This window comes from Lissotriton vulgaris, chromosome 2_1, assembly GCF_964263255.1.
Source record: "Lissotriton vulgaris chromosome 2_1, aLisVul1.2, whole genome shotgun sequence".
NCBI classification, from domain to species: Eukaryota; Metazoa; Chordata; class Amphibia; order Caudata; family Salamandridae; genus Lissotriton; species Lissotriton vulgaris.
The window spans coordinates 990,154,466-990,170,541 of record NC_141687.1 but is presented as its reverse complement, the minus strand read 5'-3'; the positions used below and the strand labels follow the sequence as shown (position 1 = coordinate 990,170,541).

The following is a 16,076-nucleotide window of genomic DNA, read 5'->3' as shown; positions in this document are numbered from 1 at the left end:
AAACATATATGGCCAAATCTCCTGCTGCTCGCCCCTTCATTTTGTTTTAATTGCTGGTGGTTTACTATAGCATAAGTATGCTGGTAACTTAATTTCCTCCTGTGCCCATGTTTCTTGAAAGAGGATTATCTGATATCTTCCAATATATGTTAGGAATTCACGATTGTCCACTTTTGCTGCCAAACCCTCTATGTTCCATGAGCAGATGTCTACATTTAGTGTCAGAGCATCTGCATTCCATGCATGGGTGTCACCTTTATTTTTGTGGTCAGCGAGATGGTTTACATCCTGTAATTCTCTTACACCTTTGTCGGTCCTGACATTCAAGGCACTCAGTGGCCAGGACCAGTCCAACTTTAAGTAAAGAGTTCTGCTCTCCTTGGCTTCAGTGTAGTTATCAGCCTGAGGGTAATAGTGTCCCTTAAAGGGGTAATTGAGCTACTCCTTGCCCCTTTCAAGATGGTCATTGTACCCAATTGCTGATTTTTATTGCCTATTTGTGGACTTTTCGTTAGTTTCTGTCTTCCCCTATCACCTTCTTCATTGACCCTCTTAAACTATTTGTCTCCAACCTTCGGTTTTAGAAACTGTGTATAGGGTTCCTCCTTTTCTCTTATCTCAATACCCCATGTTTCAAATTTCTGTATTTCCGCCCATAGTTGATTCTCCACCTCAGCTTTCGTCCATGTGATCATTGTCGCTTCCTCAACTCCCCACGACGGGTTACTTACAAATGTAACTGAATGTATATCCGTGGACTCTATGTGTTGTAAAGCCTCTATTTTTTTGGTCACTCGAATCATAGACCCTCTATTCGATCAAAGTGACCCCTTGATTTATATTTTGGCACAAATGTCATTTTACAATGAATACTAGGCAAGCTGTGCCGTGTTGTCCTGTCCTTTTGACCCTGCTGGATCGTGCAGACTATATCCTGCTGAATGTTCTTAACCTGCCCTGTTTCATTTCGGTCATTTCCCAATTGACGTTCCTCCTTCGATCGTTGCCTCTGTTCCCTTTGGGGCTTAGCGATTGTTCACATGCTTGTTGCATTCTGATTTCCTTTGCATCTGTCCCCTCCACAACGTTAAGCGTGTTTTCCAAAAGGTCCCCCTTTTTCCCTGTTTTAATTTGGTTTGTATGTTTTTTTAAAACTTTTTTTGGCTTGGACTAATTCCTGTTTGATATATTCCAGGTGACCCTCCTTTTTCTTCTTCCTTTTCCCTTTCGCACTAGCTAATATATTGTCATTTTCCTTCTCCACATTATTTTCCCTTACGTTACCAACACTCTTTTCTTGTTCCAGACGAGTCACTTGTCTTCCCATATTAGGGACAAAAATTGGATACACCTTCCCTTGGAGACCTGGACTCTTCTCCACCTCTTTTTTATTGTGGCTTTTCCTAAGTCTCTTTCTCTGTCTCTTAGAGAGCTTAAATGTATCGACTGCTTCCCCTTGTGCGGGCGATTCTAGGGCTCTCTGCTCAACAGGACCATTCCTACCTAGTGTGCTAGACTATGCCTGATCACTTAATAGCTTTTTGTGTATAGCAATGGGTTTATCTAAGTTCTTTCCTGAGTAACACCCCTGTGTTAAGTATACATTATTCTGCAACTGTATCTTTTCCATACTTAAAACTTCCCACGAGGCTCCCCTTCACAAATTCGCGTACGCGCTCAGGTTTATTTCCCTCTGCTATCCCACTGTTGTTGACTCTTTGACCCTTAGGGCTATTCCCTTCTTTTGTAGTAGGTTGTAGTTGCCCCTTGATTTCTCCCGGGACCTGTTCCAGCATCCCTGGCAGCGAGGACAGTTTATCCAATACTGGGCTACATTCACACATATTTTCAGGCTCCACCTGTACTACTGCCTGGGCCTTCCGTTTCTCTTACCCCTAGGAGTCCACTTCGCCTCCTCCCAATCCTTTGTACTACAACCAACCTACCATTTGTTTTACTTGCATAACTATTGCCCAGCCTTCATCTGTTCTTTCTCATTCGTCCCTTCCTTCATACCTACCACCCCTGAACCCCCATTTCTCATCAGTTCACTTTGTCTTGCTTTTTCCCATCTCCCATTTATTTCAATCACCCTTCATTCATTGTCCCTGCAGGATGCCCATCATGCCTGTTCTCATTCGTCACTATTCTCCCTCCCACACAAACCTCTTGATTATTTGTGCATTCACTCTTTCCACCTGAGATCCACCTGTCCACGTTTCATTGCATCTATTCCATTTGTCCTCCTTTTATTCTTTCGCAGTTTTCCTCTCATTGGCTGCTTTTTAATAGTCTTTTAGCGTTGATGTTCTTTTTTTCCCTCCTTCCAAAATCAAATCTAAACCCGCCTTCTGGCCCGATGTTCCTGGCAGTTCTCTTGCCCTTCTTATTTTGAAAGAACTTGAACATTTTATTTTTTGTATGTATAAATAAATGTTCTTCCTGTAATTGTCTTTCTCTTTTCCATTCGTGGGAGGGATTTTCAGTTAGGAGACTAATTTACTTGGATGCTGTACAATAATGGATGGTAAAACTAGGTGAACTGAGGCTGAGCAATGCCCTCAGAAATTTCTTTGGAATAGAGAGCCAAGCTCATCAGGAATAAAACAACATGCAAGGTACCACAGTATACAATGCAACACAATGTAGTGACTACCACAAAAATTACATGTTCGTCATCATTACCTCTTCACTTTGAAGCGTTGAACACTGAATAGCTGTTGGAGTCGAGTGATCCAATTGTTTAATTTCTTGTGAGCTACTTTGTACAGTAACCTCACTGCTACTTCGGATTTCCTGTAGGGTGTGATTAAGCAAAAGAAAAGTTAAGTAGGTATTTCTGTACAGTTTTCCATAAAGTCTTTCATGTGGAATTTAATTTTGTTTCCGTTTTCAGTCTTCACATATTGACCATTGAAGACACTCAATCGGCTTCCCAAATAAATGAATGCTCAGACCTCTCCGGCATTACTTATTGGAATGCCCCATCTCCGTAGGTATTCAAATGCTTCTAGTCATCCCTATAACAGATCAGTACAAGAAATACAATGACTGAACAAGAGACTATCCACCAACAGTGTTCAAAGTTAATAACTTAATTCCTCAGAACCTGCAACATTCTTTACAATAAGCCACAGAACATATTACAATGGCTAAAAAATATGCCACAAAACATATTACAATGGCTAAAAAACCTCCTTTCACAGTCAGACTAAAGCATTAGATATAAAAGTTAAAAACCACTCCAAAGCCCATTTTAACATTTTAATGTACATATTGGTACTACTGGCCTTCGCACAGAAAAGGAAATAAATGAAGACAATGGAATAAAATGAGTGGTAACCACTATGGTGAGCATTGTCTCAGATAGATAAAAATTGAGCCATTGTGCTTGCAACTAAGAAGTCATGGTTTAAAAAAAAGACAAGCATAGAACTTCTGTTCTTAACTGAAGAGAACCAAGTCTCAAAGTCCAATTTCTGAAGGGAAGGCCTTCTCAGAGTAAGATCTCTTCAATTGGAGAAAGGAGGAGTGTCAGTGTCATAAGACCAGGATCGTGGCAGTAATGTAGGACACAAAATAAACTTCTACGGCTATATTTCTCTGTGATGTTGACTTTTGATCTGATCAGATTACTGCACCTTATGTATTGATTGGTGGCAGGTCAAACACAGTGGTGTAAAGGAAGTTGACGAGCCCCGCTGCAAGGTATATGGAGGGGCCCACACTCCGGATTTAATCAGAAGCTCTCAAGGCCAGAATACCGTTCTGAGGGTGTTTCCCCTGCAGCTCGGCCCCCGCGAACTGCAGGAGTTGAGGGGGTTTGTGTTACGCCACTGGTCAAACAAAGTGTTTATAACTCAATCTTTCCCATGAAGCAGCACAGATATGTCACCAAGGTTTCAAACCTTCATCTAGTTACTATGCAGTAAGTCCAAGTATCCCATTTTTCCTGTATGGATTATTTTGATAAATGTTAATACTTTCATCACACCACGCCCATAGTGGCTTTGATCTTATGTTTTACAAACACCATTATTCTTAATCCCATTACAAGGCTCTCTCTTGGGTATTTGAACAAGAAACATTATTTTAATAAATATTCTATACGTAGCATCAGTTTTTCCGGAGGAGGAAAAGACGCAGACACCTTGGCCATAGGAGTAGCATGTTGAAGGAATAGGACTTTTTTTGTCTCAATGAGTCCTAATATGGGGCAAGTAAAAAGGTTATGGTGAATTATTATGTTTTTGCATGATGACATTTTACAAATATAAATTGCAAGTATTCGGGGTCACTGTGATATCTTTAAAGTCGTCTAAACTCACAGCCATAGATCCCCAAAATGTCAAGAATGCACCTGTGACATAAGGGACTATTTGGGCTCCAATGACTTCATGGAGGCAACCGCATGATCTACCCTTAGTCTCTCAATGGCTACCTGTTTGCAGCTGAGGGGCTAAATGAAGAGCAAGAAGTGAAAGTTTCAGAAATTGCTAGCCTCTTCCTGGAGCTGCAATTTACCGTGTTAAAGCAGTGTTATGTCATTTTTAAACCATCTTAATTCAAATTACTGAGTGGCATAGCTTCACAAGCTTCCTTTATGGACACTGATTAATTAAAACACCAAGGAGAGAAAAAGTGAATTCACACAACCATTCATTCCCGATGTTATCACAGGGTTAACATAATATTATTACATTATTAACAGAATAACATGCTCTTATTTCCTACTAAATGGTTAGGGAAGGTAACGGAGGGAAAACTAACAACTAAAAAGTACTAGAAGCCCTGATTACTTTCTGTTCCTGTCGCTGCCTTTCTGACCTTTGAGATCAGCAGGAGCAAAGACAGTGTCAAGAGTAACAATTGTTGCCAATTATTGACATCCACTACTTCGTCATTTTCAAAAGGCCACCTGCAGGAAATGGATATAATGCAGAAAAAATATCCGATCAAAATGAACTTCGCCACACTGAAGTAGGGTAAGAGTTTAGAAGACCATATCTAAGCACCCTTTTCAGCATCAATGAACCAGTGAAATAGTGCTTGGTATGTATGCACTTTGTTTGGAACTGGTTTTGCTCTGGCATCATTCCAGCCTCTATTTATGCCCTCTTCAGGGACTTCCTGCATCGGAATATCCACAACCCTCGCATGTATGAAAAGGGTGGGTGCTTGAGCTGAGCCTAGCATTGATTGGCTGGCGCATTACATGACATCCATCGCATGTCTGAAGCAATGCAGCATGATGGTTCTAGTAAGCAAAGTGCTTCGGGAATGCTGTTGTGTTGTCCGGGTTGGCAGCCCTATAGATTGTTCCTTCCCATCATAGAGGTATTTACACTGCAGCACCTTGTCATTTAAAATCATTATTGTACTAGCTCAGGCCTAGAGCTTCCTCATTGCATACATACACAGAGGCAGTGGAACACAAGTCACACATAACCTACATTAAAAAGTGGCAGAGGAGTATTGGAGGCCAATGGTAAGGAATGGAAAAAAGTATTCGTCCAAGCTGGGCAACATCGCAGAAGCGCAGATCATGCAAAAAAACGAGTACAGTGTTGACCAGGATTCCTCATGAGCATGAAATCACCTATTACAGCCCTGTGTTATAGTCTCCCCATACTAAAGGCCAGCGGAGGAATAAGGCAAAGCTATATATATATATATTTTAAATAAACTAATAAAGGTATTAGATACGAATGCCAATGATGAGAAGAGAGCAGACAAGAAAGATCCAAGAGCCCTCAGTCAAGATACCAAGACCTTTAAAGGGTCAGAAATGGGGATGGAGGCTTTTAATGAAAATGTATACATCTCTGTAGGAACACAACATTTGGGCACTACATTGGATGCCACTTTGAAAGCTCTAAATTGGTATTTCAAAAAGAGTGGACATTCAGAAAAATAGATTATCGTCTTTGACTCCAGGAAGAACTTTGATAGATGAAAATAGAACACTGGCAGGTAGTTTGTGTCACAAAGTCATCAAACAGCCCCTATACTCGCCAGATGCAACTGTACCCAGTGAAATTAGGCATCTTGCCGACTATTCAGATTGAAATAGTAGTGTTAGACATGAGAACCCTAGAGGGGTCTTCCTCCCAACATTTTGCCTTGCTCCTCCACATGTCTGACCTTGTTTTTGCTATTATTAGGACTCTGTGTTATTTTCCACTGCTAACCAGTGCTCAAAAGTTAGTGCTCTCCCCTCTAAACATAGTAACATTGGCTAATTCCCAATTGGCAAATTTAATTTATTTATAAGTTCCTAGTAAATTGGTACTCCCTATGCACAGGGCCTGTAAATTAAATGCTACAAGTCAGACTGCAGCACTGATTATGCTACCCACTGAAGTAGCCCTTAACCATGTCTCAGGCCTGCCACTGCAGAGCCTGTATGTGCAGTTTACACTGCCACTTCTACCTGGCAAAATAAACCTTTTGTGGGCCCAAACCTTCCAGTTTTATACATATGTCAACCAATAAGGTACAACATGGACCACCTAGAGGGCAAGGTGCAGTGTATCTAAAAGGCAGGACACATACTTTTAAGTTTAAATCTCATTGTATTGGAAACTATTTAAATTCGTTTTTCACTTCTGTAAGGCCTATATGTCCCATAGGATAACATTGGGATAACCTTATTACATTGGATAAGTGTAGTTCTCAATTATGAAGTGATGTACTTTTTGTGTTTGGTGTCTCTTGAATCACAATAAAAAAAAAAACGTACGTAAAAGTTGGATATTAAAGTTCAATTCTGAAAATGCCTCTTTTAAAAAACGTACATTTTCTTACTTTAACCATTTGTTGCCCGCTGCTTGTCTCTGATCACATGTCTAGGGTGGGTCATAGCTGGGCTTTGTGTATTCCCCTTAAACAGCCGCACACGAGAGCTTAGGTGTGACTTGATGGGCCATCCTGGCAGGATGGGAGCAAGAGCTGGACCCAACCTCACACCTGCATAGGTTGTGTTCTGTTCCCACACAAAGGGCTGCATACCTCCTGTAGTGAATCTGGAGCCAGGGCGGGAAGGGAGGTCCTCTTTATACTTTGAAGACTGTCTTTCAAGTTCCCCTACTTGAAAGGCATGCCTGTGTACAAGTACTGGACCCCTAACACCACCACATCAGTACCCTTCTGGATCTGTGAAGACTGTCAGCAAGAAGAATTGCTGCACTGCTGAAAGGACTGCTGCTTTGTTGGAATCCTGCTTTGCTGTGGTGACCTGCTGCCCCTCCTGCCTGGGTGATTGGACTTGCATCACTTGAACCATGCAAGAGTTAGCTAGATGGCACCCTGCTCCGACGTCTCATGGACATAAAACACGTTGAACAAACCTGCTTCCGCAATCAGACTATGACATCTGTGATTCAGAAAAGGGGGTGGTGATGGACAGAGTTACTGAATTAAGCAGAATACTCCTACCCAGTCAACAGATCAGGGCTTGATCCATCACCATTTTTTAGCTCACTGCACCATCCCAGCTCAGAACCTGGCTACATGCAAATTAGTCTGTCCCTGTCCCAGTGCATCATGGGAACAGGGCAAACCAAACTATCAAGCCAATTCTTTCACTGGGAAGGAAACAAGCTTCCGGGGACCGGTTTCTGGCATTACAGCCGTCATCGGCCCGGCTTGCTTGAATCCTGATGGTGCAATGAGCAAGGGACTCACATCGGAGTATACCCTTCCACGCTTAGGGTGGACAAAACGATTCAGAAAAGGGGGTGGTGATGGACAGAGTTTCTGAATTAAGCAGAATACTCCTACCCAGTCAACAGATCAGGGCTTGATCCATCACAGTTTTTTAGCTCACTGCACCATCCCAGCTCAGAACCTGGCTACATGCAAATTAGTCTGTCCCTGTCCCAGTGCATCATGGGAACAGGGCAAACCAAACTACCAAGCCATTTCTTTCCCTGGGAAGGAAACAAGCTTCCGGGGACCAGTTTCTGGCATTACAGCCATCATCGGCCCGGCTTGCTTGAATCCTGATGGTGCAATGAGCAAGGGACTCACATCTGAGTATACCCTTCCACGCTTAGGGTGGACAAAACGATTCAGAAAAGGGGGTGGTGCTGGACAGAGTTTCTGAATTAAGCAGAATACTCCTACCCAGTCAACAGATCAGGGCTTGATCCATCACAGTTTTTTAGCTCACTGCACCATCCCAGCTCAGAACCTGGCTACATGCAAATTAGTCTGTCCCTGTCCCAGTGCATCATGGGAACAGGGCAAACCAAACTACCAAGCCAATTCTTTCACTGGGAAGGAAACAAGCTTCCGGTGACCGGTTTCTGGCATTACAGCCGTCATCGGCCCGGCTTGCTTGAATCCTGATGGTGCAGTGAGCAAGGGGCTCATGTCTGAGTATACACTGCCACACCTATAGTGGCCAAAAACGATTCAGAAAAGGGGGTGGTGATTAATTTGCATGTAGCCAGGTTCTGAGCTGGGATGGTGCAGTGAGCTAAATTCAGACACTCTGTTCATCACCACTCCCTTTTCTGAATCGTATGACATCTGTGAGTCTACCCAGCCAAGTGGTGCCAGCCTAGTCCTGGGTACTTGAAGTGGGCCTAAGATGTATCTTTAGTGGAACCAACGTATCCTCTGCTGAACGATGCGTCCCTGAGCGGAACCAACAACCAATGCATCTCCTTGACTGAGCGGTGCATCTTCGAGCAGAAGCAACGCATCACCGTTGTAGCGTGAATCAGACCCATTGCAAAAGATGCGCATTGCCTCAGCCTCCCTCATCTGGGATAACACTTCAGATTTGTAACTCCCACTGCATGATGCTTTCTCCGGTGTAAGCTCCTTGTATCCCTCGTCTATGACAGCCTCAACAATGATGCCTGATCTCTGCATCTCAGCCTCAATGATCATTGGAACTATGCATTGCCTTGACTGCATCTCACATCCGAGACACCAGACTTCCAATTGCAAGCCAGGTTGACAAGATCATTGATGTTGGGGTATCACTTTGCAGCGTCCCGGAACCGACGCACCACCTCGTCTACGCGATGCATCTTCAAAGCAGATCCAAGCAAGTGCTCCCCAACCAGGATTAAGGTACTTTGGTTCAGCTGGCCTAACTGGGTCCCTGTAGCTGGCCCGTGCTTCATCACGGTCAGCCTGAACTTTTGGCTTTTTTCCGGTCCTGCTCTACCAGATATACCAAGTATAACACTTTTTGCTTCCTGGCGCTATTTCACCCTAAACACTTTGAAATTCAATATCTTATGTTCTACTTATTGGACTTATGTCATTTTGATCTTGTTTTATTTATTAAAGGAAGCTCCAATTTTCTAACATGGTGAGGAATCTTTTTGTGAGGTGTTTTCACTATTTTATTGTTTGAAGTGTTGCTCAAATACTTTCACATAAAGTTAAGCCTGACTGCTCTGTGCCAAGCTTCCAGAGGCTGAACACAGGTAAATTTAGGGTTTGCCTTCTTCCTACTCTGACTAGGATTGCAGCTGCTGCTTGACTAGGGCTCATACCCTAGTCAACCACCAACCCAATTACTAACATGTAGGATAGCTCAAATCATGGGTGGGAACTAACAGTGACATTTGGGAAAATAAGGAGGTGGGTAATAGCACCAGCAACATCATCATCGAGTTACAGAAGTGGAGTGTATGTGTTATAACTAAATTATCAAGTTCTATGGATGGAAGGGAAAGGAAGAGCAACCCTTATGTTGCTCCATACCAGACTTTGTTCTCAGCTGCAAAGGAAGAGCAATCTAATGAGTGCAGCCCAGTTTCTAACTGTAGCCTAATTAAGCATCAGACATCGAATGCCATCGAAGGGAAATACAATCATACCTTGGCCAAGAGTTTACGGAGTCACCCACACAGGCATCTCTTTCCAGTCTTCACCTTTCACTTTTAACTATAGTAAAAAATTACCTTTTATTTAGCACACAACTGTTATGGTACACATTTCAGAAGGGGACACAACTTGAGGATAGATCCATTTATTGGTCTGGCTTGACAATGCAGCTGTTGCCAGACATAATGTGATCAACCTAAAAAGGAGCTTTCATAAGTACTACAAAGAGGCACTTTGCCAACCCTCATGTGTTGGTAGCCATGGGTATAGGGTTTGAAGTTTGATTAGGCAGAAGTTAGGTGGTTCCACAGAAAAGAGCTTCCTCTCCCCCCAGCTGTGGTTACTATGTTTATTGATCCAGCTATTTGAACCAGGAGCAGTGCAGTTGGTTGAGCTTGAAATTAGGGGGGCATACACACGGCATTCGAATGCTGTTAAATTTGCTAAAATACATATGTAATCCCCAGTTTTTGACTTCCTACCACAGGAAAATAGATGGGAGGAGGGCATTCATAAGTAAAGTATTGCAGGCTTCGCATCCCCCTCCTCATCTTCCACCATTTACTTTAGATTTCAGAGTGTAGCTTTGTGTTTGAGAGCAGTATGGGATGCTCAGGGCAGCAATAATCTACTTCTATTTTTTGGTCTGGCTTAACAGTGTAGCTGCCACCTGGCATATGTGAGCACAGGATTTGATTGAACTGAATGTGTGTGCTTCCACTAAAAACACTAAACTGTTTGTATTAAACATTTTGGCTTCAGGCAAAATGTATAGTCAATATGGAAAGACGGAGTTGGTTAAGGTGGCAAGACAAGGATCTTGACTAGCAGCTTAATATGTTCATGAAACGCTATGGTAAAGGCACTGGACCGGTCATATTTATTGTGCAAAGGATATGTTCAAGTCAATAGGGTATAGGTGTGGATTAGTACTCTATATTAAAGTCTGCAGAGTCATTACATGAAATCTCACACATTCCTATGGTAGGCAAGGGTTTTAGTGTTAGTTAGCCAGTTTGACAAATAAACCATGGACATCGAAGACTTGCTTTGCGAGAATCCTTGTCAAGCTCTCTTAGGGGAGACAGTATTTTGCTTAGCCAGCTGTGATTGTGTGTATATTTCCAATTTTGTAACTATGGACCTGGTTATGATTTAGGCAGACAGGGTTCAAATGTGACAGATATCCTGTCGCAAAATTACACAATCCATAATATCCTATGGATGTAATACAGCGGGCGGGATATCCATCAGGTTTGTGACAGAGTATCCCACCACCAAACTCCTAATCAGGCCCTATGTGCCTGATGGTTGCTTTGTGGAAACGTTTAGACTCAATACTGTAGGCCTGAGATGGTTATGGTGACAAGCTATACGCCTAATTGGTCTACTGAGAAACATTATGTCCTATACCATAGATCTGGTCTGCTTATTATGAAATGCTATGACATAGGCAGTTGGTCTAGATTTTTTATTGCAAAAATAATTTGTCAAAGCCAGTAAGCCTTTAACAGCCAGTTGTTATCACATTTTCCTACAGCCTAAATGCAAAACAAATCAATAAAGGGTTCTGGCCCTTAATCAGTAAGGCTGGACCAAGCTATAAATAATAAAACAAAACATTGTCAGTATTGATAAGTATTCACCATCTCATTCAAGACAATCATATGTGGCACTCATAGTGATTGAAAAAATTAATACATTTGTATTTCTCTTTTTAAATATTCTGTACCTTTTTTTTTAAAAAAAAAAGAACTAGTTCATGTTATTATTTTCATGAGCATTATACATATTTTTCTTTTACCGGACCACAAAACAATACCACAATGAAACACCAATTTTACATTTACGACAAAGACAGTACAGTGTATTACTGATTCAAAAACCTTTTTTTGATATTGAAAGAGCTCAAATTCCAAAGAAATAAAAGTAAAAGGAAGAAAAGGTCAAGAACCCCAAGTGAAGGTTAGAAAAATAACATCACAAATGTGAATTTATAATACAACACAAACCCAGGGAGAATTTTGGGCCAAACAGTTTAGGTATTCAGGTCATGAAAAGAATTTATTAGTTAATATGAGCTTCTATAGACCGGATGCTGCCCATTTTCAAGCACTACTTATTTTAACACAAAAGAAAGGACTACGCATTTCAAACCCAATTACTATTTGGGGTTTTTCCTCAGGACCTGGAAAAAGAGCTGAAAGAAACAAAAAGAAATGGTGCCTGTGTAACCTCCAATTCATTCTTACACGCAATCCCGTTTTTAGCAATTATAATGCTTTACCCCATTCATTCTTTTGGCAAGCACCTCTTGTGCCACGCCACACTTAGGACACTAAAAGCGTTGATGCCAATGTCACTAACAAATAATGAAAAAAAGCACTTTTCGATTTGGGGGCTACATATACATAACAGCAAAAGACACACAATTGATGGACGGAATGCAGAACAAATCAAAACAATCACCCCCAGACAAGAGATCTGGGTTAAATCCATCATTCTTTTGCTTTTCATGCCACCCCAGTTTAGACCTGGCCATATGCAAATCAGTCTTGACCCTGTGTCTCAGTGGAACAGTCCAGCACGAACTGCCAAGCCTGGTCCTCCCTGGACCTGAAACATCCTAGGAACAGTTTCAGGGTTTCACCCCTCTTCAGCCAAGATAGTTTGATTCAAGTGGCACAGTGATCCCAGCACCCACGTCGGGGCATACCTTGCACACTTAGGGCGAGAAGGCAAAAGACACACAATTAATGGACGGAGTGCATAACAAATCCAAACATTCACCCCTAGTGAAGAGATCTGGGTTAAATCCATCATTCTTTTGCTCACCATAAAACCCCAGTTTAGACCTGGCCATATGCAAATCAGTCTTGACCCTGTGCATCATGGGATCAGTCCAGCCCTTACTGCCAAGCCAGGTCCTCCCTGGAACATAAACAAGGATCCTAGGACCGGTTTCGGGGCAAAAGTCTCAAAAGAGAATGCACCAAACTGCAGTCAATCCCCAATCCATATGCACACTGACTTCCATCTTGTGAACGAGTGCCTCTCTTTGAAACACAAGAACCTTGCCTGCCGTATGATTCATTCTCTTTTGAGACTTTTGCCAACTTTCGGTCAAATTTACTTTCTGAATATGCCATTTTCAAATTAGTTACAAGAAAAAGCTTCAAAACATGAAATGGATTTAGGTACAAGCCTTTACTGAACCTTACAAATGCAGAGAAACTGAAACAATTTTTTTGAAAACAGACCCAGTCACGTGACACGGAGTCTGAAGTGACAACATACAAATCTGTTATGTAGTCAGCAGTCTAGTAGTTAGGTGGGTGGAGCTAGGAGGGAACCAGGGAAAGAGGAGGAGTGTAGACAGGAAAGGGTTAGTTAGAGTAGGGACATGGTAGGAGAAGGATGTAAGAAATAAAGATCCTCATAAATATATATTGTGTCTGTCTTCCTTGAGCCAGGACACGACACAAATCATCCATGCTCGCAACAAATGCACTTGCTTTCGTGAAAGACAGGCAATTGTATGCGGCGAAAATTGCAGGAAGGTAAATAAGGGAACTGAAGTCATTATTTTACTTGTCACCCGATTATCGAATGCGCGGACCGAATGTTTCTCGCGCTTCGGTTTTTGCAGATTGAACCCATAGCCCAACTTGGAGGCGCAGAGTTGAAATTTCTGTACCGAGTGCATCCATGACAATAATTAAGGTACGTTCAGCGGACTGTTGCTCGTTCAAGTTTCGTATCGCCCACGGTAAAACCCGGAGTTGGTTTTAATTGGTTGCTTTTGCTTTTTGTAGTTGTTAGCCGAAATATAACATCATCGCCTGTCTTTGAAACCATTACTCAGCTGCTCTGGAGCAAGGTAACATGAGGCATTCCTCAATCTTTTCTAACGACTGACTGTTATGTATATGTAGCCCCCAAATCTAAAAGTGCTTCTCTTCATTCTTTGTTAGTGACATTGGCATCAACGCTTTTATTGTCCCAAGTGTGGCGTGGCACAAGAGGTGCTTTTCCAAAAGAATACTTGAGGAAAAGTTTTATAATTGTTAAAAACATCAGAGGTTTTTGGGAGTTCCTGTAAGAATGAATTGGTGGTAACACAGGCACCTATTCTTTTTGTTTCTTTCAGCTCTTTTTCCAGGTCCTGAGGAAAACCCCAAATAGTAATTGGGTTTGAAATGCGTATACCCTTCTTTTGTGTCCAAATAAGTATAGCAAAAAGGTTTTTGAATCAGTAAATGCACTGTAATGTCTGTCATAAATCTAAATTTGATGTTTCATTGTTGTATTGTTTTGTGGTCCGGAAAAAGAAAAAGCTGTATAATGTTCATGAAAATAATAACATGAACTTGTTATTTTGAAAAAAAAGGTACAGATTATTTAAAAAGAAATAAAAATATTATTAATTTTTTCAATCACTATGAGTGCCACTTGTACTTGTTTTGAATGACATGGTGAATACTTATCAGTACAGCCTAAATGCAGACATTTTATTACATATAATCTTAAAGATGACTATAGTAGGTAAGGGTTTTGGAGATGGACACCCACTCAGGAAAAATCTGGCTGTTTTCACTATAATGAGTCATGCTAGGCCCAGTCGAACAGGGTTATATATTGTTTCTCAAGCTGTATTTGTTCGATATATTTGTAATTTTATAACTGTATGCATGATGACCCGTCAGTTTTTGGGCACTTGATTAGGCCAAAGTTGGGTAAGATGAAAAGCCAATTGTTAAGGGTAAAGCAGCAGTGGCCGGTGCAGGTGAGTGTGGTGGGGCGGGGCAGGGGGGATCCCACCCCACTGCACGTTCCTGCACCAGCCACTGCTGGGGTAAAGCCCTCATCAGTTGTATTGGGAAAAGTAATGCCAGATTTCATAGGTTTGTTTTGGTTATTACGAAATGTGATGATGATAAAGCCAGCCGGCCTGACCTACTTACTGTGGAAAGCATGTGTTAAAAACAATAGGCTTTTAATGATGGCTTGTTAATACACTGCTCTAAAGTCTGCCAATGAAAACAGCTGTAGGCCTGATTGGTTATGTCAGCTGCTAAATTGTTATGCCAGCTGCTGTTTATCATGTAATGTTTTTACAAAGACAGTAGGGCAGGCCTGGCCTATTCCTTGTGAAAATCATATGGAAAAGCCTATCAGACCTGGACAGTAGATCGTTCTCACATTATTTTACATGATGTAGAATGGTATTTGGATACAAGGAATCTCACAGGTTATCATATTAGGCAAGGGTTGTGGTGTGGGTCACCAACCCTGACAAACCATGGAAGTCTAATTTCCCAACAATGGTTCTTATCAGGCCCTATTGAGCAGAGTTTTATATTTTATCAACTGTAATTGTTTTACATATTTGTAATTTTGCAAATGTATGCCTTATATTTGGCAGATTGTGGGCACTTCAGTAGGCCTGTGTTGTATACAGTGCCAAGCCATTGGTAAAAGCTAGAGGCCGTATTGGTTCCCTGCGAAAGGTTTTGTTAGATTCTTAGGTGTGATTAGTTCATAGTGAAAAGTTTTGACAATGCAAGTAGGCTTTGCTTATTGTGAAAAACATGTGTTAAACGCAATAGGCTTTCAAGTGTGGATTGTTATTACATTGTGCTGAAGCCTGTAGGCAGGCATTTTGTTACATGCTTACAGCTGTAGGCAAGAGGCTTGGTGTTGGTGACCAAACAAAACAGGAGGATAGACAATTTGCACATTGGAAATCATTATTAGGCTCTAGTGGGAGGAATTACAGATTGTTTTGACAACTATATTTTGTACACGTTTGAAATTCTATTACAGTATACCTACTGATTGCCATGTAGTGAGGCTTATGAGCAACACAGTAGATCTGAGTTGGTTATGGTGACAAGCCAATGATAAAAATAATAGGCCTCATTGTTTATTGTGAAAAGTTATGATAAATGCTGTAGACCCAACATATTGATCGTGAAAATAATATATTAGTCAATAGGTATTTAGGGGTGGATTGCTATTTTACTATATTAAAGCTTACAAACAAACGCTGAGAGTATATTTTTCCTTTGATGAATCTTGTCAGGTCCTATTGAGGGGGGTCTCTATATTGTTTTGTCAACTGTAATTTTTATTTTACATATTTAATAATGTATGACTGATGGTCGTCAGCTTGTATGCAGCTCAGCATCCTGTGCTGTATATAGTGACTGGTGACTGTAAAG

General features: G+C 41.5%; 1 protein-coding gene across 2 annotated transcripts in view; it reads right to left on the bottom strand.

Moving 5' to 3' along the window:
- Positions 1-16,076, bottom strand: part of XIRP2 (xin actin binding repeat containing 2) — a 1,171,239-nt gene that overhangs the window by 155,286 nt on the left and 999,877 nt on the right. For both annotated transcript variants that reach the window (XM_086956584.1, XM_086956585.1), the window contains one exon: positions 2,686-2,796. In XM_086956584.1, the coding sequence (XP_086812710.1) occupies positions 2,686-2,796 (111 nt within the window). The remainder of the gene's footprint in view (positions 1-2,685; positions 2,797-16,076) is intronic.